Source organism: Myotis myotis, unplaced genomic scaffold (genome assembly GCF_014108235.1).
Source record: "Myotis myotis isolate mMyoMyo1 unplaced genomic scaffold, mMyoMyo1.p scaffold_m19_p_18, whole genome shotgun sequence".
In the NCBI taxonomy this organism is placed as follows: domain Eukaryota; kingdom Metazoa; phylum Chordata; class Mammalia; order Chiroptera; family Vespertilionidae; genus Myotis; species Myotis myotis.
Window position 1 is genome coordinate 29,034,779 of NW_023416322.1, and position 21,863 is coordinate 29,056,641.

Sequence of the window (21,863 nt, forward strand, 5' to 3'; positions counted from 1 at the left end):
TTTTAAAAATAGTTCGCTGTCTCACAGGATCCTCATTCCTCTTCTGCATAGTCTCCCCACTTGAAGACAGTTAGGGTACCTGAACCCTGTACCTGTAACTCTTTTGTAATTGGTTTCTTTATAAATTGATCCTTAAATGGGGTCACCAGGATGACTTCCACTTACTGGATCATAAACTTACTTGATTGGTTCCTCTAAAGCAGTGGTTCTCAGTGAGACTCCAGACCAGCAGCATCTGGGAAACTGGCAGAAATTCAAGTTCTCAGCTGGTACCGTACCTACCCTGATCTATGAATCAGAAACTCTGAAGTAGAGCCCAGCAATCTGTGTCTTAAAAAAACTCTCTCGACCCTGACTGTACTGTTAGGATCATGGGAGTGAGGGGTGGGGATCATCAGGGAGTTTTAAAATATCAGAATGCCGGGGTCCTACCCCAGTTCAATTAGAATCCATTGCGAGAGTGGCCTAGGCATTGATGTTTTAAAATGCCTCTGATAATTTTCATGAGTTGAGAACCGTAGTCCTTAAACCAAATCACAACTCATCTTTGATGAAAACTGCCAGTTGGCTCCTTGCCATATGTGAACTATGTGATGACTTGCATGGGATCAAACTGAGGCTTTCAGAACTAAAAATGCCCTACTGGGAGTCCAGTAACACAGTGTGGCTGTGAAAACGAGTAAGACAGCCAGCTGTGTCTGTACTACTACAGTACAGTGTCCGAATTATAGAAAGTGAGGAAGACAAGTGCAGAACAGTGTAGTGTATGATTCCCTCAGGTATGGGGAAGTAGGGGTGAGACTTTCTGCGTTTTTATCTGTGGAATACATTTCTGGAAGGATTATGAAGTAAGTGACTACCTCTGATGAGCAGGATTAGAAGGGGAGAGACTTTTTGCTTTATGCCCATAGACTATACACTTAAATACTTAATTTCTTAGTAAGTGTGTATTGTTTTTATAAAGGTTTAAAACAAAATGAACTAAGGTGGGGCGGAGGGCCATGGGAATTCTCTTTGAGTGGCAAGCAGAGAGGAATGATCTTTTATGCCTGCAATTCTGGATCCCTTGGGGTGTAGCTGATGACAGATTCCTGAGAGTGTCAATGCCACATTTGTCGTTATTGTTTCTAACAGAGGCATGAAGGTTATTGAAAACCGAGCTTTAAAAGATGAAGAGAAGATGGAACTCCAGGAAATCCAGCTCAAAGAAGCTAAGCACATTGCAGAAGAGGCAGATAGAAAGTATGAAGAGGTAAGGCACTGTTAGTTGTCCCTCTGTCGGTGACATTGGGGTTCTCAAAAGAACCAGGGGAGGGAAATAGCTCCTCCTCTGCTTTGCTGAGCTGTGCCTTGGTCTTCTCCTATAGGTGGCTCGTAAGTTGGTGATTATTGAGGGAGACTTGGAACGCACAGAGGAACGAGCTGAGCTGGCAGAGTCGTGAGTGTCTTCCTCCCCAAATCTTTGCCCTCCATTCTATCCCTTCCCCTTTGGCTTGGGCTGTGTGAATAAGCTAGCATTCCTCAACCTTGTTAAACAGGGCCCGGGCAGGCATTATCGATAGTGCTTTTTCAGGCCCTGTGAATGGCCTTGGGCTTTCTTACTCTCTTTCTTACTAGTGACAGGGGACAGATTGAGGCTTTCTTATTGAGGGAAAAGAAAGACTAACATATGGTGAGCCGTTACCTGCAAGGCCCTACTGGGTTCTTTCACCTGGTCTGTTTCTCCCTGAGGCACTGAAGTGGCTGTACCGCCTTCAGGTCTCCCTCTGTTTTTACCACTTCCCCAATTGGCTGGGGAACTTTAGGGCAAGGGCAGGCATGAACAGCTTTCCTGTTGGCACCTTCTGGGCCTTGCATAACAAAGTTAGTGCTGGTGCATATATATATTTGTGCTTCCCTTGCATTCCCCTCTCCCCGTACATGACATATCATGACCATGGTGGTGTTTTCTTCCCATTTTTTGAAAAGTTTTTTTCCCCCCATTTTGCTGCTTGTTTTCTTGCTGTGTTCCCTCTTGACCTTTCTCCCTCCCCACAACCTGGCTTGTGCGATCCCCGTGACTGTCACTAACAGCCGTTGCCGAGAGATGGATGAGCAGATCAGACTGATGGACCAGAACCTGAAGTGTCTGAGTGCTGCTGAGGAAAAGGTACTAACCATTAAGCCTACGGAGAGGTTCTGTGTGTGGCGTGGTTTTGTTTTTGGTTTGCAGCTGCCTCCCCTCCACTGGTTGGTTTGTTGAGTGCTTTCTCATCTCTTCATGGAATGCTCCATTCTTTTCCACTTCTTGGCATCTTTCATCTTTTCTTCCCCAGTTGCTTCACTGCCTCCACAGGGTCTCTCCTTCCCTTGGGTGATGTGGGGGACTATTGGGTTGGACATCTGTTCCCACCTCACCCCAGGTAGCAGTTACGAATTGTTCCCAGTAGTGAATTCTCTCAAGTGTTTTCTTTATTGGTATCTAAACATTCTGAGTCCTCGCCCATGGGAGTCTAGCTCCTGACATGGTCTCTGGTAGAGGGAGGAGGGTTGTTGCTTGCTCACGTTACCTGGGACCTTCTCTTTTCCCTGTTATGCCTTCCAAATCTCTACATATAGGTTCAATTCATGTCTGTGTGTCTCTCTCCCTTTTTTTATTCTTTTCTTCCCCTTTCTTCTGCGGTATGTAAAATATTCACAGTAAGTGTTCTGAGCTGGAGGAGGAGCTGAAGAATGTCACCAACAACCTCAAGTCTCTTGAGGCTCAGGCGGAGAAGGTAGGGGCTGGTTTGTGAAAGTGACAGGCTTTGGGGGCCTGGGCCCAGCCCTACCCTTAATGAGAGACTGGAAAAACTCATTCCTTATATAATCCAGTGAGAAGTATCCTCCTCTTAACCCACCCTCTGTCTGGACTCTAGGTTTAATGCTAATTCTTGTGCACTTTGACAGCTTTAGTTAAAATAACTTCATGGTCTCAGGTGCCTGGGGTCATGTTCTCAGGTTGATAGGGATGTGCTGAATGACAACGATCATGGGTCCTAATAGGTTTTCTAGCAGAAAGATGGGAGCAACAGATGGTATCAGATTGAGACCTACTAAGCAATCGAAACAGAAGACTTGTCTTTATCATCATGTGGCACTGTTTTAGCCATCTGGCCTTGGGTGTCATTATACTTAATAAGTAGGAGGAAGGAAAAGTAACCCCTGGGTTGATTTGAATGAGATCAAAAGTTAGGTCCCTTTAAAAAATAAGAGTATCATGACTCTTAGGACATTAATTTATGGATTTTAAGGACTTATTGTCCAGAAATGGGCCTTGTTCTTCCTTATGGACCAACCATTCAGCACAGTATATCCAAGAAGATAGTCAATGTAAGAGTAAATGTGGGGCTGGGGGTGGTGGTGTATTGTCTGTGTGAATAATTTTCTACTCTGAAAATTTTATTTTATTTCTCTTATAGTACTCTCAAAAAGAAGACAAATATGAGGAAGAGATAAAGATTCTTACTGATAAACTCAAGGAGGTGAGCTGAGGGGAAGGGCCCAAACGTTTAAGGGTATATAAGGCATAATGTAGACTGGCTGGCTTTGGTTCTGAAAGGTTTGGAAGTAGAAGGTGAAGATAATAGAGATTCTTCTCTTATTTGTTTTGTTCATCTCTGATTCCAACGGTTTTGTATTTCCCTTAGGCAGAGACCCGTGCTGAGTTTGCTGAGAGATCGGTAGCCAAGCTGGAAAAGACAATTGATGATTTGGAAGGTATGGAGCCTGGGAGAGGAATTAAAATACTGGAATATAGAGGAAGACCTTGCCCATTGACCATTATCCCCTCTCCCTGGAGACCAAAGGGAGTTGGTGGTGACTTGGGATGCATCCCGTGCCCTGCCACAACTAGCTGAAGTGGGTCAAACCCTAGAATAGAATTGGCTATCTACATTTAATCTTTTCCTTTAGTAAGACTTTACCTAATATTCTGGAATTTACATTCTTCCCTTGGAGACTGATAATGGCTGCATTTATCACCAATTTAGTAGTCTTAAATCTTTAGTTTTAGTTTCTGGATCAAAATGGTAGCCATACTTTGAGAAGGCAATGAGAACACGTGTCACTCCATGGCTGCTTCTGGCAATCCTGTTCACCACTCAGGTTGTGGGGGACCTTCGCAAGAGACGCAGCTGTCTCAGAGCTGACCAGTACCACGGGCTTTCCAATACTTCTGTCCCCACAATTTGGCATCGTGTCCACCCTAACAAGGGTAAATGTACTCTGAGAACTCTGAAATATGCTCCTTTGGTATACTCTGGGTAGCAGGGTATTCTTTGGGGAGGTTGAGCAGGCAACCTGTAGAGCAAAGGGGCCAAGGATACTGGTTATCCTTGGCAGCTAGAAAAGTATCTGATATTAATGATATTAATGTACTTTCTCTATTTTTTATTTTTGTTAAATTAAACACTATCATGGCTAGAAATTGGTTTAACTGGTGGCAGTTAAACCTCTTGAGTGCCTTTGGTAATAGGAATTTCTAGCCATGACTGTGCCCACCTTCTTACCCCGCAGTCAGTTAGAGGTGTCAAGAAGTCCAGTTTGTCCTGGGCGACGGTGGATCTGAAAATGGCCAGTCATGGTGCTCTTAACTGTGGTATTGGACCCACAGTGACACGTTCCCTAATTTCTAATGATTCCTTCTCTTCATCTGCTTTTGATACCTTTCACTCTGTCCCCCTCGTTCCTCCCTGTGGTTCCTGTGCCTGTCCAGATGAGCTCTATGCCCAGAAACTGAAGTACAAGGCCATTAGCGAGGAGCTGGACCACGCCCTCAATGACATGACCTCTATGTAACTATCTGACAGCAGATGGGGCTGGGACCTTGGCTTGTGGGTGAGCGGGGCTATAGACTGCATAGTATGCTTTGGCTTTATCCTCTGGACACTAGAATCTCCACCCTTATCTCTAAAACATTGGTGCTGGTTACTTGTTGGCAAAAGCTGGGGAGGCATTTAATCTTGGCTCAGTGGTAGAACCCTGATCTACATGTAATTTTTCACAATCCCTTCTTTATAACACTATGATTTTTCTATTTGTTCCTCAATTTTAGTTTTCTCAGCAGGGATACTGCTGAAGGTAGAAACATGTCATCATATGACTAAGGAAATAGGGCCCAGAGAACCAGTGACTGGGGTTCTAATACTACATAACAAAACTCAGACCTCCTGGGTGTATTTGGTTTGGGCCCTGATAAAATTCTGGGGAAACACCCATAATTGGAAATAATCAACTTTACCTACAAATTGAATTTGATTCTCAAGTTTTAGTCCCAGAGCAAGCCTGGTAGTAAAAAGCACCAAAAAGAGTTGTTGGGGACTTCACCTGTTTGCTGTGGATCCCTGGTCCTGATGCTAATCTGCCTCTTGGTGTCTTTCCCACTAACCCTGAAAAGAAGCCGAATGGCTCAGGCTATAGTGTCTGGCTCTCTTTTATCCTTCCTACTGCCACCTGTTCCTTTTCTCTGCCTCCTGTCTCCCACGTTGTTGTGTAGATGGATGCTAGTCCTTCTCACCTAGCGTCTCCTTACTTTTTCATACAGATAAATTGCCACCGTTTCTGCTCTGTTCTGGATCTGCCCCCTTTCCTCGGGGAACCCAACGCCCCACTCTCACTCTGGATTCCATTTGGGTCAGCCTGGCTGGTCCCCAAGGCATTAGGATGGGCGGGGGGCCACAAAGCAACTTATGTATTCTCTTCCACCCCCACCCCAAATTAAAATGTTCAGCTGCTGGAGCCTCATGCCACCCTGCATTTGTGTCCTTGACAAAGCTGCTGCTGTCCCTGAGAAAGAGCCTTGGGGTGTGGTGTGGGGAACAGGCTCTCCCTCCTCTGACTTCTATAATCAAAGCCACTTTTGTGTGTGTCTATTTTTTCTTGACATTTAAACTCTCCTGATCTGAGTCTATCAGAATGGTGGTCTAGTAGTGGAGCCCTAGTCTTACTGTTTAAGCTGAATGAGATCATCCAAGTCCTTTACTTCCAGTTCTTAAGTCATCCCGCCTGGACTGTTCCATCCTCTCTTCAGGTTCTCCTCCTTTGATTAAGGTCGAGAGTCCATTGAAGTGCCTCCCACTACACATTTTCTACCCTTTTACCAGTGATTCAAATGGTGCATCCTCAAAACACTCGGTGGAGCCAGATATGTTACCATTAAAACTGGTCATCCCAAGTCCCAGAAAAATACATGGTGGATAGAATTTTCAAGAGTTTCGTGTTTTCTTCCTGAAATCTTTCTTGCATATTTGAGGCTTATTACCATTTGCCTCCTACTATGAGACAAGTGATAAGTGATTATCAGAAAAACTAACACAAGCATGCCTATTTCAAATAATGCGCACAGGGTGGTAATGATTTCTTACGTGCATTCATAGGATAAATTTCTGTTAGTAAAGTTGTTCCTGGTTTATATTATGGAATTAAATATCAGTATTTTGGAAAATTTCAATTTACACACCAGAGGTGATTCGATCTGGACGGTGTGGTGTTCGGTTGTACTTATTTAAGCACCTAAGTTTTGTTCACTTAGTACTTTAGTTTCCCAGCAAAGTATATATTTTAATTTTTCTTTTCTTTTAAAAAATTTTTAAAATTTATTTTAGATAGAGGAGGAAGGAGAGAAACATCATGTGAGAGGGAAACCAATTGGTTGCCTCCCCTGCATGTGCCTACTGGGATCGAACCCAAAACCTGGGTGTGTGCCCTGACTGAATCAAACCCGCCACCTTTCGGTGTATGGGATGACGCTCCAACCAACGGAGCCAGGCCAGCCAGGGCAAAATTTGCCTTTCTTTTCTTTTTTATTAATCCTCACCCGAGGATATTTTTTCTATTGCTTTTGTTTTTTTTAAAGAGAGTAGAAAAGAGGGAGGAGGAGAGAGATAGAGAGAAAGAGAAAAACATAATGTGAGAGAGACACGTCAATTGGTTGTCTCCCACGAGTGCCCCAACCAGGGCTGGGGATTGAACCTGCAACCCAGGCATGTGCCCTTGACTGGGAATCGAACCCAAGACCCTTTGGTGCGCAGGCCTACGACCTAACCCTGAGCAAAACTGTCCAGGGCTGCTTTTCTTTTCAACAGATAGAGGCAGGTAGAGAGGTTTTCCTTGACCTAATACTTGAGTTCAGGTTTTTTTTCTGTCTGTACCATTTTCTTCCTGCCACATAGCCCTTGAAATTGAGGTACAGATTCATGTAGTCAGCTGACACTGGTATTTTCTATGCACAGGGTATTAAGGTGGGGACAGAAATCATCAAAGATGGAGACACCATCCTTACTCCCAGATTGCTCAGAATCTAGTCGGAAAGAGAATATATAGATAATATATAGTCAAAAATGATGTGTGATAAGTGCCACAAATAAAGTGCTGTGGGACTTCAGAGGGGGAGGTAATGATTCCTGTGGGGGATGTTTAGGAAGGATGAAAGGAGGCATATAATAGGTACTTAATAAACATGTTGAAACTCGACTCTTCATTTTTATTAGGTTCCAAAGATGGGCTTTTTGACGAGCAGACTAGTTGAGGTATAGTGGACATTGAACATTTCAGTCAAAAAGTAGAAAAAGAATAAAGGCACAGATAGAGATGGGAAGGACACAATATCTATAAAGGTCGATTTAGACAGTAGGGACTGGTATGTGTTGAAGCCAGGCTGAGCGGGTGGTTAATTTTATTTTCTAGGTAATGGGGGTGACACTGGAGATTTCGAATAAGAAGAGTTAATTTGGCAGCTGAGTTAAGAATATATTGGGGGGGGGGGAGAATATATTTGAAGGGAAGCAGATTATCAAAGTGATCCATGCAGACAATGATTCCCAAATTTCAGCCATTTGCATACCACTTTGGGGACTTGCCGTATTCACTTATTACCTACATTGTTTTCTTCATATTTGCTCTTGGTTTCAGTTTTGTTTTGTTCTTACTCTACACCAGTGGTTCCCAACCTTCCTATTGCCATGACCCTTTAATACAGTTCCTCATGTTGTGACCCCCAATTTCATTGTTACAAATTGAACAAAATTAAAGCATAGTGATTAATCACAAAACAATATGTAATTATGTATGTGTTTTCCGATGGTCTTAGGCGACCCCTGTGAAGGGGTCGCGACCCGCAGGTTGAGAACCGCTGCTCTACACAATTCTAACTTGAAATCAAAGGTTTGATGTGTGCTGCTGTTTCCTAATGCACATTCAAGAAATACAGATAATAAACATTTTTTAAATTCACGAATGCATACTGCTTGACATCTCACCTCCACTAGCAGTGACTGTGCCATACTTTGGGAAACACTGGGCTAGTTTATTGCAGTTTTCCTAGGGGTAATAATCTGGTCTAGAGTAATGGTGGTGAAGAGATGGCTTGAGGATGGGTACTTTGAAGGGCCTCGCCACTAAATGTGAGGAGGAAAAGTCAAGGACTGGTTCTGAGCGTGGGAGAATGCTGGTGGTATAGGTGTAGGGAGGACATGTGGAAGGTAGAGACTATAAGTCTTGAAAAACTATCAAGTATCCAGGTGAAACAGTCCTGGGCCTTGATTTGGGAATCCATAAGGGTGACAAGCAGTTTAGGCCATGGAAGTAAGTTAGAACCTTAAAAGACAATTGTAAATGTAAAAAGAAGAATTAGGCAAAGAGAAAAATCTATAGACGAGGAAGCCAAATGGAATTGGTTAGAGGGATAAAGGAGAATGAGTAGCCTTGATACTTTGTGAAGTTCAGGGCTGATAATTTCAATGATTCTCAACTTTGATAGGTTAAGAAGGAAATTAACTGAAGATAGGACGATTTCGTTGATACTGTATTTGAAGGGTACATTTTTAGCCTTAAGAGCAAGGAGAGGATCCCTGACCGGTTTGGCTCAGTGGATAGAGCATCGGCCTGCAGACTCAAGGGTCCCAGGTTCGATTTCGGTCAAGGGCATGTACCTGGGTTGCGGGCACACCTCCAGTAGGGGGTGTGCAGGAGGCAGCTGATCGATGTTTCTCTCTCATCGGTGTTTCTAACTCTCTATCCCTCGCCCTTCCTCTCTGTAAAAAATCAATAAAATATTGAGAAAAAAAAAAAGAGCAAGGAGAGGAGACATATTTCACAGAGAAAAAAAGTGAATTGGTGGAAAGTATTATAGACAGTAGCTACATATGGCTGTTGAGCACTCAAAATATGGCTAATATAACTGAGGGACTAAATTTCTAATTCTGTTACTTTTCATCTAAATTTTACAGTCACATGTGGCTAGTGGCTACTGCATTGGATAGTATAATCCTAGATGTTTTAGTATTTGGGCAGAAGGAGTTGACTTTGGTACAGAGGGGCTTCTTAAAAAGGAAAGGAGAGAATGGGAATGAGAAAAGTGAAGTGTTACCCTGGTAGCTCCTGTCTTCTCCATGTCCGTGGCTGGTGTGATCAAGGATAGAGACCAGCAAGCCATGGCAGCTGAGTAAAATTTGAAATGTTACGTTAAATTCATTCTTTAATTTAATGCTATGTACCCTTGCAGGAACCACCCTATAATACTTAAGTCTGGATCTTCTATTGGATGGGGGTCAGGCATCATTGGTAATCTCAGAGTAAAGAGCTTCACATCTTAACTTTTTCCTCCTAATTTCTAAGAAAGAACCACAGGCTGATAATGTGTATTCTCTATTTCCTGGTTGCCATTGTTGGAATGATGGACAAAACGTGGCTGCACCCCAAGTTACCTGACGGGTGGCTCTAACCTGTTATTTTAGGCAGCCTTAGCTTCCTTTCCTTTCCTGTAGCATTGTTGGGATACTCCCCAACCTCAACATTGGGGGTGGGGGAAAATATCAAAAGCAAAATCTCTTCTCCCTTGAACTTTGAGGCTTTAAAGTGGATGTAGTTCCCTTTGTTACTGAATGAAGTTGACCAAATTCAGAGGACGACGAAGCTTAAGTATGTCCCGTATTCATGAGATTGTCCTCTAATTAATTAGGCACGGCTAAAAGGAAATGAGACCAAATGGACTCTCTGGGTTGCCTTTTTTTGTTTTATTTTGCTGTTATCAGGGAGCCAAGAGCTTTAATGAGCTGGTATCTGATCCTGAAGTTTTAGTCACTAGAGATAGCAGAGTTTAAAACTTTACTTATTAAATAAGTTCCTTGTGAGCGAACAACCACATTTGTCTTTCTGACCTCATGCAATTCTAAGGGAACTGTGCGTTCTGGGAATTAATCAAGCAATAAAATGCTCCCACTTCTCTATTTCTCCCCTAAATGGAACAAAACCCTCATTGACCAGACTGTTTAAAGGGATAAGATTCTGCTTACACCTTCGTTCCAAGACAGCAGTGACTATGGATGCTACAGGGGAGTCAGGCTGCACATGGAATCTATGTGTAAGGGGTGTCCCAGTGATTGTGACAGGTCCAATCCTAGGCCTCATGGAGTCTATAGACTAGTATGGTGGGTTTTTTAAATTTAGTCCAGGATAATCCTGGGGCATACAGAACAATTCTACTTATTACTGCCCTCTGCCCAGTAAATATCTGTATGGCCTTCTAGTTACTGTGACAATTAAAGCCTGCCTCCACACATTTCCAAATTGTCCTCTGAGGGGAGAGGAAGGGCAATGTTCCTTGTATTGAGAGCCACTGGTTTAGAGGGCAGTGCAATTTTAAAAGTTCATTCTAATTTCTGCCCCTTAAAATATAGCTATTATTGCCCTAGCCCAGTGGTTCTTAACCTTCTGGCCCTTTAAATACAATTCCTCATGCTGTGACCCAACCATAAAATTATTTTCGTTGTTACTTCATAACTGTAATGTTGCTACTGTTATGAATCGTAATGTAAATATCTGATGCAGGATGGTCTTAGGCGACCCCTGTGAAAGGGTCGTTCGACTGCCAAAGGGGTCGCAACCCACAGGTTAAGAACTGCTGCCCTAGCCGGTTTGGCTCAGTGGATAGAACATTGGCCTATGAATTGAAGGGTCCCTGGTTCAATTCCGGTCAAGGGCGCATGCCTAGGTTGTGGGCTTGATCCCCAGTGTGGGGCGTGCAGGAGGCAGCTGATCAATGAGTTTCTTGTATCATTGATGTTTCTATCTCTCCCTCTCCCTTCCTCTCTGAAATCAATAAAAAATATATATATACAGCTATTGTCCTGGATGGTGTAGCTCTGAGAGGTCACGGGTTCGATTCCCATCAGGGGCACATGCCTGGGTTTCCAGCTCAATCCCCAGTGATTGTATAGCGGGCAGCCAAATGGATGGTTCTCTCTCATCAATGTTTCTCCTCCCTCCTTTCTCTCTAAAAAAATAAATAAAATAAACAGCTGTTATTTTGGAGTATTCCCTTCCAGGATCTTCTTATTCATGTATGCTTGTTTTCTTTCTTTTTTTTAATCCTCACCTGAGGATATGTGACTTTAAAAGGAAGGGGGGCCGAAACCGGTTTGGCTCAGTGGATAGAGCGTCGGCCTGCGGACTGAAAGGTCCCAGGTTCGATTCTGGTCAAGGGCATGTACCTTGGTTGTGGGCACATCCCTAATGGGAGATGTGCAGGAGGCAGCTGATCGATGTTTCTCTCTCATCGATGTTTCTAACTCTCTATCTCTCTCCCTTCCTCTCTGTAAAAAATCAATAAAATATATTTAAAAAAAAAAAAAAAAGGAAGGGGGAAATAAAAAAATACCAAAGAAAAAGATAACAATAAAAGGAAGGGGGAAAGCCTGGCCGGCATGGCTCAGTGGCTGAGTGTTGACCTATGAACCAGGAGGTCAGGGTTCGATTCCCTGTCAGGGCACATGCCCAGGTTGCAGGCTTGATCCCCAGTGTGGCACGTGCAGGAGGCAGCCAATCAAGGATTCTCTCTCTCCATTGATGTGTCTTTCCCTCTTCTCTGAAATAAAAAAAAAAAAAAAGGATGGGGGAGAAGGAGAAAGAGAAACATTGATCAGGTGCCTCTCATACGCACCCTGACTGGGAATTAAACGTGAAACCTTTTGGTGTGCGGGACAATGCTCCAACGACTGAGCCACCCGGCCAGGGCTAAGCTTTTTGTTTTGATAGTGTACATAAAGGGGAAAGTATTATTAGGAATATAAAGGTATCTTTTTCATATTAACATCTTTTTTGTTTTTGTTAATTCTCACCTGAGGGTAGGGTTTTTTCTCCATTGCTATTCAGAGAGAATGGAATGGATGGGCAGGGGGAGGGAGGTAGAGAAAGAAACAGAAGCATCGATGCGAGAGAGACACATCGACTAGTTGCCTCCTGCACCGTCCTGTCTGAGGTGGGTGGGGGAACGAACTCACAATCAGGTACTTGCCCTTGACCAGGAATCAAACCCCACGCAGACCCTTTGGTGCTCAGGCACTCTAACCACTGAGCTACTCTGACCAGGGCTCATGGTGACATCTTGAGACAATTTTGAAACAGACTGTAAAACAGGAAGAAACTTTACGTGAACTTCAGAGGCTGATACAAATTTCCATTACCCCTGTGCTGCATTTGAATTCTTCGTACCCCCCTTTAAGGTGTGCTTCAAGTAGAAAATCCAGACAAAGCCAAGGAACTTGAGCACTTAACTACTTGTCTCGGGAATGCTTTGGTTATAGGAAACAGCTTAACAGTAGCTAAAATAAATGGGGTTTATTTTTATTGCATAATAAAAGTTTAGTCTTGAGCAACTGTGGTCTAATGTAGCTGGACTTAGTGTGATTCTTTTGGTCTTTTAAGGTTGGAATATGTAGCTCTAGCCATCACATCCATATTCAAAGGCAAGAAGGGAAGCTAAAATTTTCCAGGAACTCCCAGCAGATTAATATCTATATCTCATTGGTCAGAACTGGATCACATGACCACCCCTAGCTGCAAGTGACTCTGAAAAAAACTAGAATAGGACAGTCTTGATTGGCTTGTACCAGTAATTCAACTTCCCTGGCCCTGAGCACACTGTTAACCCTAACAGGTTTGGGGTTTTTTGGTTTTTTGTTTTGTTTTTAAAAGGGGGGGAAGTTGGATTTTGATTAAACAAACCACTATGATAGTTCTATTCCAGTGCCTACAACAAGAAGCATTGGAAAGTGTAGGATTAAGTGGGTATAGGGATATTTGCCCCAATCTACCATTCATAATGGTGTATTAAATGCTCTTACAGAAAAATGTTCAACTGTTCACTTGGTCATTTCAAACTTTATCATTATAAATGTATTTCTTAGACTTGAGCTGTATTCCTTTCTTTGCCCTGTTTCACTTGTCTCCGTTTCTTAACCTAGGGAATATATGCTATGAATGTGTTTTTTCTCCCTCATAATGTCCTTCCAACTGGTTGGTCTGAGTGTTTTGTTTTATTCCTCTGTTGATCTTTCCATCAACTGACTGACTCTCACTGCCCTCCGTTTGAACCGCCCTTGCACCCCTTCTGCCTTACAGATGCGTGTCATGTGTGCCGCTAGTTGAAAGCCTCAGATTTACATCGGGTTCTCTACTAACCTTCCTTTTCTCTTTCTCCTCTTCCTCCTCCTCTCCTCCTGTTTTCTTTCCTTCCTGTCGCTGCTGCAGAGCGTCTCTACAGCCAACTTGAGCGAAACCGCCTGCTTTCTAACGAGCTGAAGCTAACGCTGCATGATCTGTGTGACTGATGGCAGGGCTCCCTGACGCCCGTTAAACCCAGCTTATTGCTCACACCACTGACCTGGACCCCAGCAAAAAGCTGATTGTCTTTTTAAAGTTTATTAAGTTGCCCTAAGCAAATTGCTTTTCAACTGGGGCGGTTAGAATATTGTTGACTTCCTGTGTAGTGGGAATGTTTAATACTGCATTTCTCTCCCTTTTCAAGAGCTTGTGGGTGATGAAGGGAGGGGCCTGAGAGGTTATAGTGAGAAAACTTGGGAGAGTTCTCTGCTTTCCACCCTTATTTGCTGCTCTTTCACTTGTGCACTGACTGTAGGATACTTCCCTTGCATGGATGTTTTCTAACAATAAAAGGAATGACTTGACAAGATGTTGTAACTGCTTTATCTGCAGGCCCAGCCATGGGCCCTTCTGACTGGATGCAAAAAAAGGGTGTGGAATATTCATAGATCTGTGTGCCATCACCTTCCCTGAGTGAAAGATTTGAGTATTTTCCCACCTCCCTAGAGCAGTCAGAGAGGTTTGCTTTCTGCGCAGGTTAGATTCTCTTTAATGTCCAGCTGCTGGTTTTCTTCTGACGTTTTCCATGCTGCTTTTTCCTGATTTTATGTTTAATTTTAACTAACTGTATCACAGGCTAGTTCTGAATAAACACTGCAAACATCTTAAGGTTTTGCTTACACGCATACGTTTGATAGTATTCTTGGCCTTATTTCCTTTACACATATTTTACTTAACTGTGGGGGTTCTTTTATTTATCCCACCAGTGGTTCCTTTCCTCTCTAGCTCATGAGAACCCCCCTGTACGCTTTTCAAGTTGAGATCCTAATGTTTCTGTGGTAGACATATACCCATTCTTATTCTCTGTGGTCAAACCTCAGGAGCCATTGTTCTCTGGGCAAAGCCTAAAGGAGTTGATGGTGATGTTTAAGGCTGCCTCCTTTGGGGACTGAAAGCGATAAGGCTTGGTTGGGTGTGGGAAGTAGAGGAAATGACTGATAAGGTTCCCAACTCCCCCAGAAGTACAGCAGCGCCTGCGACTTCAGTAGGCAAGCCAGTGGCCCTGCAAACCAAGTGATGCAATAGCTCACTTCTTTGGCTGAGAAGGCAGCTGCTTTATTAGTCTGCAGCTTCCCTGCAACAGGAGCAGTTCTCAGAGTGGGTAGACCTTGAAATTTACTTCTGGTTTTTAATGTCTCTCCTTTACCCTCATTAGATAAACTGAAATGCACCAAAGAGGAACACCTCTGTACACAAAGGATGCTGGACCAGACTCTGCTTGACCTGAATGAGATGTAGAGCCACCCAGTCCCACCCTGCCGCTGCTCCTCCCTCTGACCCTGACTCCGCCTGAGGCCAGCCTGCTGGAAGCTGACCTTTAAACTGAGGGCTGATCTTTAACTGGAAGGCCGCTTTCTCCTTTCACTGCCTCCCACCACCCCCCCCCCCGCCCCCGCCCCCCGCGTCTTTTTCGCCAAATTATCTCTGCCTCCCCTCAGAGATTTTGATTGGGCTAGAGGCTGAGCACCTTTGGGAACAACATTTAAGGGAATGTGAGCACAATGCAAAGTGTCTTTAAAAGCATGTTGTGATGTACACATTTTGTAATTACCTTTTTTGTTGTTGATGTGGCAACCATTTGTAAAACATTCCAAATAATTCCACAGTTCTCGAGCAGCAGTCTAATCCCTTCTCGCTTTTAGGAGGTCATTTTGCCCTCTCCATAGAGGAGGGAAAGAGGTGTGGGCCTGCCTTACTGAGAGCCCCCGAGAGCCCAGAGAACGACTCCACTGTGGGAATCATTGCTTTGTGCAGAGCACTAGCCACATCGGAAAGGTGATTCCAGGAGGAGTTGGCCAAAAAAAAAAAGTGATGTTTAGGTTTTAGCTTTTAAAGCATCTTTGGGCAATTTATTTTTTCATCAGAAGTGACCAAATTAAAATGGTGAGACCTCTCCGTCAGAGACCAAATTCTAGTCCCATCTCTTCCCTTTCAAGCCCAATGGTTCACAAAATGGATCATGTGCCCCTTAGGTTGAAGTGACCAGTTATTTGCTCTCCTGCCTCCTTGAAAGAAAGAAAATTATGTTTTTGCCACTGATTTAGCCAAATGAAACTCATCTCATTACCCTCCTCTGGGTCTGAAGCTGCTGTCTCTAAAAGTGCCATCTCATTGTGCTTTGTACCAGTTAGTGCTGGAGAAATCTTGAATAGTTTATGTACAAAACTTTTAAAATTTTGTATTATTTTGAAACTTTGCTTCTTTGGGGTTGGGGCACACTGGCCACTCCGTCTGGCTATGAGAGCTTGCTACAGTCTGGGCTGGCAGTGTGCTGATCTTTAAGTTTCTTTCCCTACCTAATGCCCCATTTTTAGTGAGGTTTCTGTGAGGTCTGTTAGGTGCGCATCCTGCAGCTTATTGGCTTAAAATGTACTCTCCTTTGGTGTGGTCCCTTTGGGGGCCAATTTGGAGAAAGAGAAACCAATAGTGCAACTGTTTTGATACTGAAAATTGAACAAGTATCTTTTTAAAATAAAGAACCAGTCCCTCCAACCTTCAGACCTACTTGACTTCTTTTTTTTTTTTTACTAATCCAAATGTGCTTTCTCCACAGGAACTGAGGTTTGGGTTAAAAATCAGATCTTTGTAGGTGGTAGCAACAGGACATTAGAGTATATGCTTTGGTAGCATACCAAACGGGGTTCAAAACTCAGCTCTGAGTTCCTAGTTGTTATGTCCTGATACAACAACGGTAAAACAAAGATACCATGTATCATCAGGTAAATGGGAAAATTTGAAAAAAATCATGTGCCAGTCCTTTTTTGTTGTTAACCCTCACCTGAAGATATTTTTTCCATTTATTTTTTTTAGAGAGAGTGGAAGGGGGATGGAGAGAGAAACATCGATGTGAGAGGCATATCAGTTGGTTGCCTCCTGCACGTGCCCTTGACCCGGAATGGAACATGAAACCCTTAACAAGAAGTGCTCTTAGCCCAACTGGTGTGGCTCAGTGGTTGAGCCTCGACTTATGAACCAGGAGGTCACAGTTCAAATGCTGGTCAGGGCATATGCCCAGGTTGCAGGCTGAATCCCCAGTGTGGGGCGTGCAGGAGGCAGCCGTCAATGATTCTCATCATTGATGTTCCTATCTCCTTCTCCCTCTCCCTTTCTGAAATCAATAAAATGTGTTGTTGTTTTTTTTTTTTAAAGAAGTGCTCTTAGAGATTGTGTGAGTGGATAGCTTTCAAAGTTGCCTTTGACACACCAGTGCCTGGCATTCCTGCACCCTGGCCATGAGGCTGGCCATGAATCTGACATACTAGGAAAAATGACACGAATCCCTTGACAGCGACCAGCTCTAGCTGTTTATACTTCAGACTGGAAAGTTTTTCCGTTAATAGGCACGGATCAATGCATAGAAATTACTGCCCCCCCAAAAAAAAAAAAAATTTAAAAAAATTGGAGGTGGGGTAGGGTTAGGGGCCGAATAAGGTAGGCAATAGAATTAAACTGGGAGGAAGTTCTTTTAGACTTTGATTTTTATTTACTAACAAGATCTGCCCTCCGATATTTAAGTGGGCAGCTGGCTTTGTGCCTGAAGTTTCCATCCTGTTGGTTTGCTGGAGCGTTGAGTACCGGGGTTCCCACAATTCCGAGCCAGGCGGCCCCGCCTCCCGCCGGCATTCCGCGCGAGGATTGGCTGGTGGGGCCGGTCGGCCTGGGTGAGAAAACCTGAGTCCACAGGCGCCATGACCGGCTCAGGGACACCCGGCCCCCCGGGCCCAGGCCCGGCTCCCTGCGCGCCCCGACGCCGCCTCCTGCTGCTGCTGCTGGTGCCGGTGCTGGTGCCGCCTGGGGCCCTGGCCAACAAGCTGAAGGTGCCCCAGGTGCTGCTGCCCTTCAGCCGGGAGTCCGGCCGCGTGCCCTTCCTGCTGGAGGCGCAGCGGGGCTGCTACACTTGGTGAGGGGTTGGGGTCCCCGGGTCTGCACCCCACGCCACCCGGCGAGGATGGGAGGGGCTCACCGGGTGAGAGGCCCGGGAAGGCCGTGTGCCCACTTGGTGCCTTTTCCGGAGGGAGGCGGTGGGGTGGAGCGGGAGTGGAGTGGCCAGGTCCCCGTGTGGCCTACCCTCGCGTGGGAGACCCGAAGGCTGCGTGGGACACGGCTCTTACCCGAGACCTGCCCGGGACGTGACTGTGTGTGTGTGTGTGTGTGTGTGTGTGTGTGTGTGTGTGTTGGGGTCACTGTGGGAGTGGCCACTAGAGCCCGCGGAAGCCCCGGGTGGGAGGTCTCTGGTATTGGCGCCCTCCTGAGCGGGCGGACAAGGGTACTCACCTCTGGGGGATGACTTTCCGACCCAGGATGGAAGGACATGACTTTCTGGGTGGGGGGACCCAATGATAGGGTGTGAGGTTACCCAAGGTGTGAGGGAACCTAACTGAAGTGGGCTTCAAGGTCTCGGGTTCATCGGAAAAGGAGTGGATTTCCCTTTACCATCTCCTAAGACGGGTGGGGAACCTTTTTTCTGCCAAGGGTCACTTGGGTATTTATAACATCATTCGTGGGCCATACACCATTATCGACTGAGCCCGGCTGGTGTGGCTCAGCAGTGGAGCAGGGACCTATGAACCAGGAAGTGGCGGTTGGATTCCTGGTCAGGACACATGCCCAGGTTGCTCTCCTCCCTTCCTCTCTGAAGTCAGTAAAAACATAATTTTAAAAAATTAGCTTACTATATTTGGTCAAACATTTAATTAACTCAACCCTAATGCCTTGGGAGGGCCACACCAAAGTATTGCATGGGCCTTACACAGCCCTCGGGCCAGACATTCCCCACCCCTGTCCTAAGATAGCACTAAGGTTTCTTAGAGGTAAGAAGTTCACATCCCGCCAAAACCGGTTTGGCTCAGTGGATAGAGCCTCGGCCTGCGGACTGAAGGGTCCCAGGTTCGATTCCGGTTAAGGGCATGTACCTGGGTTGCGGGCACATCCCCAGTAGGAGATGTGCAGGAGGCAGCTGATCGATGTTTCTCTCTCATCGATGTTTCTAACTCTCTATCTCTCTCCCTTCTCTCTGTAAAAAATCAATAAAATATATTAAAAAAAAAAAAAAAAGAAGTTCACATCCCATTTCATGAGGAAATGTAATTGTAGGATAACCCGTGTGATGTATTTCCTGATTGAGAGGATGATGCAAGGAACCTTTCCAGCATTGAAAGCCATTCCATCCATCCAAAAATTTTAATGACTTTTTTTAAGTGAGCTCACACCTCGTAATTTCGGCAACTTTACCATCTTAGATATCAGCAACCCAGTTTCTAGAATCGATGGAAACTCATTCCTGAGAGTATGAGAAAACCACTTATCTCATTATTGGAAACACATCAATCCTATTTTTACATACTGAGGGAAGAATGTAGCAATCGCATTTTAAATATTGAGGAAGGAATGTAATTTTGCACATGGGATCATTGGGAAACGGTTCTGTCTCTCCTACTTAAATCTTTTTTTAAAAAATTTTTAATTGCTCTCAGAGAGGAAAAGATAGGGAGAGAGAGATAGGAACATCAATGATGAGAGACAATCTTCGATTGGCTGCCTTCTGCATGCCCCTCACTGGGGATCGAACCCACAACCTGAGCATTTACCCTGACCGGGAATCAAACCGTGACCTTCTGGTTCATAGGTCGATGCTCAACTGCTGAGCCACACCTGCTGAGCCCATCTCTCCCACGTAACTCTTGTTTCCTAAGTAATGTTTCTGTTTTGAAGAGTGTCATTTAAATACACCTGGTAGTATGTAATAATGGACAAAATAAAAGAAATTGTGTTCCACCAAAAGTTAACCCACTTATTCCTATTTGATACTCAAGCATTTTATTCTGGCAGGCGTTCCACCCATCCTGATGTAGTAACTGTTGAGCCTTTATATGAAAACGGCATCTTATGTTCCCAAAAAGCGGTACTTTTTGCTGAATCTACCCAACCTATACGCCTCAGCAGTATTATTCTTGCTCGAGAGATAGGTATGTTGAGAGAAAACACAATATGTAACAGTAAAATAATTGTGACATCCTATTCTGTGACTTCTGTGTGTGTGTGTAAATGTGTGTGTGTATTCAGCACCTGACATGGTACCTGATACAAGAGGGAAAGAATTACTTATCAGAACTAGCTTAAGTGTTAAGGTCCGAGATTGGTCTTGAGTAAGGCCAAAGGCAGTAGTATAAAGACTAGTACTTCTCAAAGTGTGGTTGGTGAACTTACACCATTAGCATCACCTGGAGCTTGTTAGAGGTTTTGTTTGTTTTTAGAAAGGGAGGAAGGGGGAGAGAGAAAAAACACACACAAACATGGCAGTGGTAAGAGAAACATCAGTTGGTTGCCTTAGGCATGTGCCCCCAGTGGGGATAGAACCAGCAACCTACGTATGTGCCTGACCAGGAGCCGAACAGGTGACCTTCCAGTGCACGGGACAACGCTCCAAGCCACTGAGCCACACTGGCCAGGGGAGAGATGTAAATTCTTAGGCCCCTCTCAGTTCTGCTATGTCAGAATCTCTGGGGTGGGCCCAAAACAAGTTTTCTGGGTGATTCTCATCCATACTAAAGTTTGAGAAGTACTGCACTAGTCTGTTTGAAACTAGAACAGCTCAAGAAATGCTATTTGTATCCAAAATCAGAGCAGGACTGACATTGTTGCAACCATTTTACTTAACTAAATACGTTTTTAAAAATCTATTACCATAATTTCATAAAAGGAAAAACATTTTAACACTTCAAAAGTAAGATAGAATGTAAAAATAAAGTTTAGTCCTTTAAAGTGAATAAATTTGATTACGTACTATTTTAAATTATTTTTTTCTCATTTTTCAATGGATGAATGAAAACATACATTGTAGATCAGTGTTTGGGAGTCGCTGGTCTAATGTTTTATTATAAACAAAAGTTCTTTTTTCTTTTTTTTTTTTTAATATATTTTATTGATTTTTTACAGAGAGGAAGGGAGAGAGATAGAGAGTTAGAAACATCGATGAGAGAGAAACATCGATCAGCTGCCTCCTGCACATCTCCTACTGGGGATACGCCTGCAACCCAGGTACATGCCCTTGACCGGAATCGAACCTGGGACCTTTCAGTCCGCAGGCTGACGCTCTATCCACTGAGCCAAACCGGTTTCGGCATAAACAAAAGTTCTTACGTTTTGTCACTTTGCTGTTTTCTTCCACAGGTTGAAAGCAACTGTTACAGCCTTACTTTTTTTCAAATATTTAGAATAAGATTCTGAGTGTTTAAGACATTTAATAGAGTGGTGACCTGTTAAGTTAAATTCTCAGTGTTTGGATTCATTGCAGTGACTGACCATGAGCTGCGCTGTGATGTGAAGGTTGATGTGATAGACAGCATTGAAATTGTATCTCGAACTCGGGAACTTTATGTCGATGACTCACCCCTGGAACTGATGGTGAGGGCATTGGATGCGGAAGGTAAAGAAGTTCAGAAGATTCAACAACATTACTTAAAGTTATACTCCTGTATGTTTAGTACGTCGAAACAGAAACTTGAGAGATAAAAGTAGATTGAAAGCAATATTTGTTTTCTCATATGAAGCTCATGTACATAAGGAATTAACAATTATGAGCATGGTTCAATACACTAGCTAATACTTTCATAAAATTTTCCTGCCCTAACCGGTTTGGCTCAGTGGATAGAGCGTCGGCCTGTGGACTGAAAGGTCCCAGGTTCAGTTCCAGTCAAGGGCATGTACCTTGGTTGCGGGCACATCCCCAGTAGGAGATGTGCGGGTGGCAGCTGATCAATGTTTCTCTCTCATTGATGTTTCTAACTCTCTATCCCAGTCCCTTCCTCTCTGTGAATAATCAATAAAATATATTTTTAAAAAAGATTTGCCAAACCGGTTTGGCTCAGTGGATAGAGCGTCGGCCTGCAGACTGAAAGGTCCCAGGTTCGATTCCGGTCAAGGGCATGTACCTTGGTTGTGGGCACATCCCCAGTAGGAGGTGTGCAGGAGGCAGCTGGTCAATGTTTCTCTCTCATCAGTGTTTCTACCTCTCTATCTCTCTCCCTTCCTCTCTGTAAAAAATCAATAAAATATATTTAAAAAATAAAAATAAATTTTTTTCCTGCTATATTGAATTGTTGGTCATCTCAGAAGATTTATTGAATGTCCAAATTCTGCCACTTAGCTTCTGCTGATGATCCCTAAACCAGCAATTAAGAACATTA

General features: G+C 44.0%; 2 protein-coding genes across 16 annotated transcripts in view; both read left to right on the forward strand.

The window, feature by feature from the left end:
* TPM3 (tropomyosin 3) overlaps positions 1 to 16,176 on the forward strand; it is a 30,409-nt gene extending 14,233 nt beyond the window's left edge. For 2 of the 15 annotated variants that reach the window (XM_036342948.1, XM_036342957.1), the window contains 7 exons: positions 1,135 to 1,252; positions 1,368 to 1,438; positions 2,681 to 2,756; positions 3,441 to 3,503; positions 3,669 to 3,738; positions 4,736 to 4,814; positions 13,546 to 13,985. In XM_036342948.1, coding sequence (XP_036198841.1) covers positions 1,135 to 1,252; positions 1,368 to 1,438; positions 2,681 to 2,756; positions 3,441 to 3,503; positions 3,669 to 3,738; positions 4,736 to 4,814; positions 13,546 to 13,567 — 499 coding nt within the window. In that variant the 3' untranslated portion in view covers positions 13,568 to 13,985. Of the gene's footprint in view, positions 1 to 1,134; positions 1,253 to 1,367; positions 1,439 to 2,073; positions 2,150 to 2,680; positions 2,757 to 3,440; positions 3,504 to 3,668; positions 3,739 to 4,735; positions 4,819 to 5,563; positions 6,226 to 13,545; positions 13,986 to 14,833 lie in introns of those variants that run through there. The other 13 variants (XM_036342947.1, XM_036342956.1, XM_036342954.1 and 10 more) reach the window with 9 other exon arrangements.
* Positions 16,177 to 16,322: 146 nt separating this feature from the next.
* Positions 16,323 to 21,863, forward strand: part of NUP210L (nucleoporin 210 like) — a 55,488-nt gene continuing 49,947 nt past the window's right edge. The window contains exons 1-3 of the mRNA XM_036342946.1: positions 16,323 to 17,578; positions 19,507 to 19,643; positions 20,972 to 21,103. Of these exons, the coding sequence (XP_036198839.1) occupies positions 17,367 to 17,578; positions 19,507 to 19,643; positions 20,972 to 21,103 (481 nt within the window). The 5' untranslated portion in view covers positions 16,323 to 17,366. The remainder of the gene's footprint in view (positions 17,579 to 19,506; positions 19,644 to 20,971; positions 21,104 to 21,863) is intronic.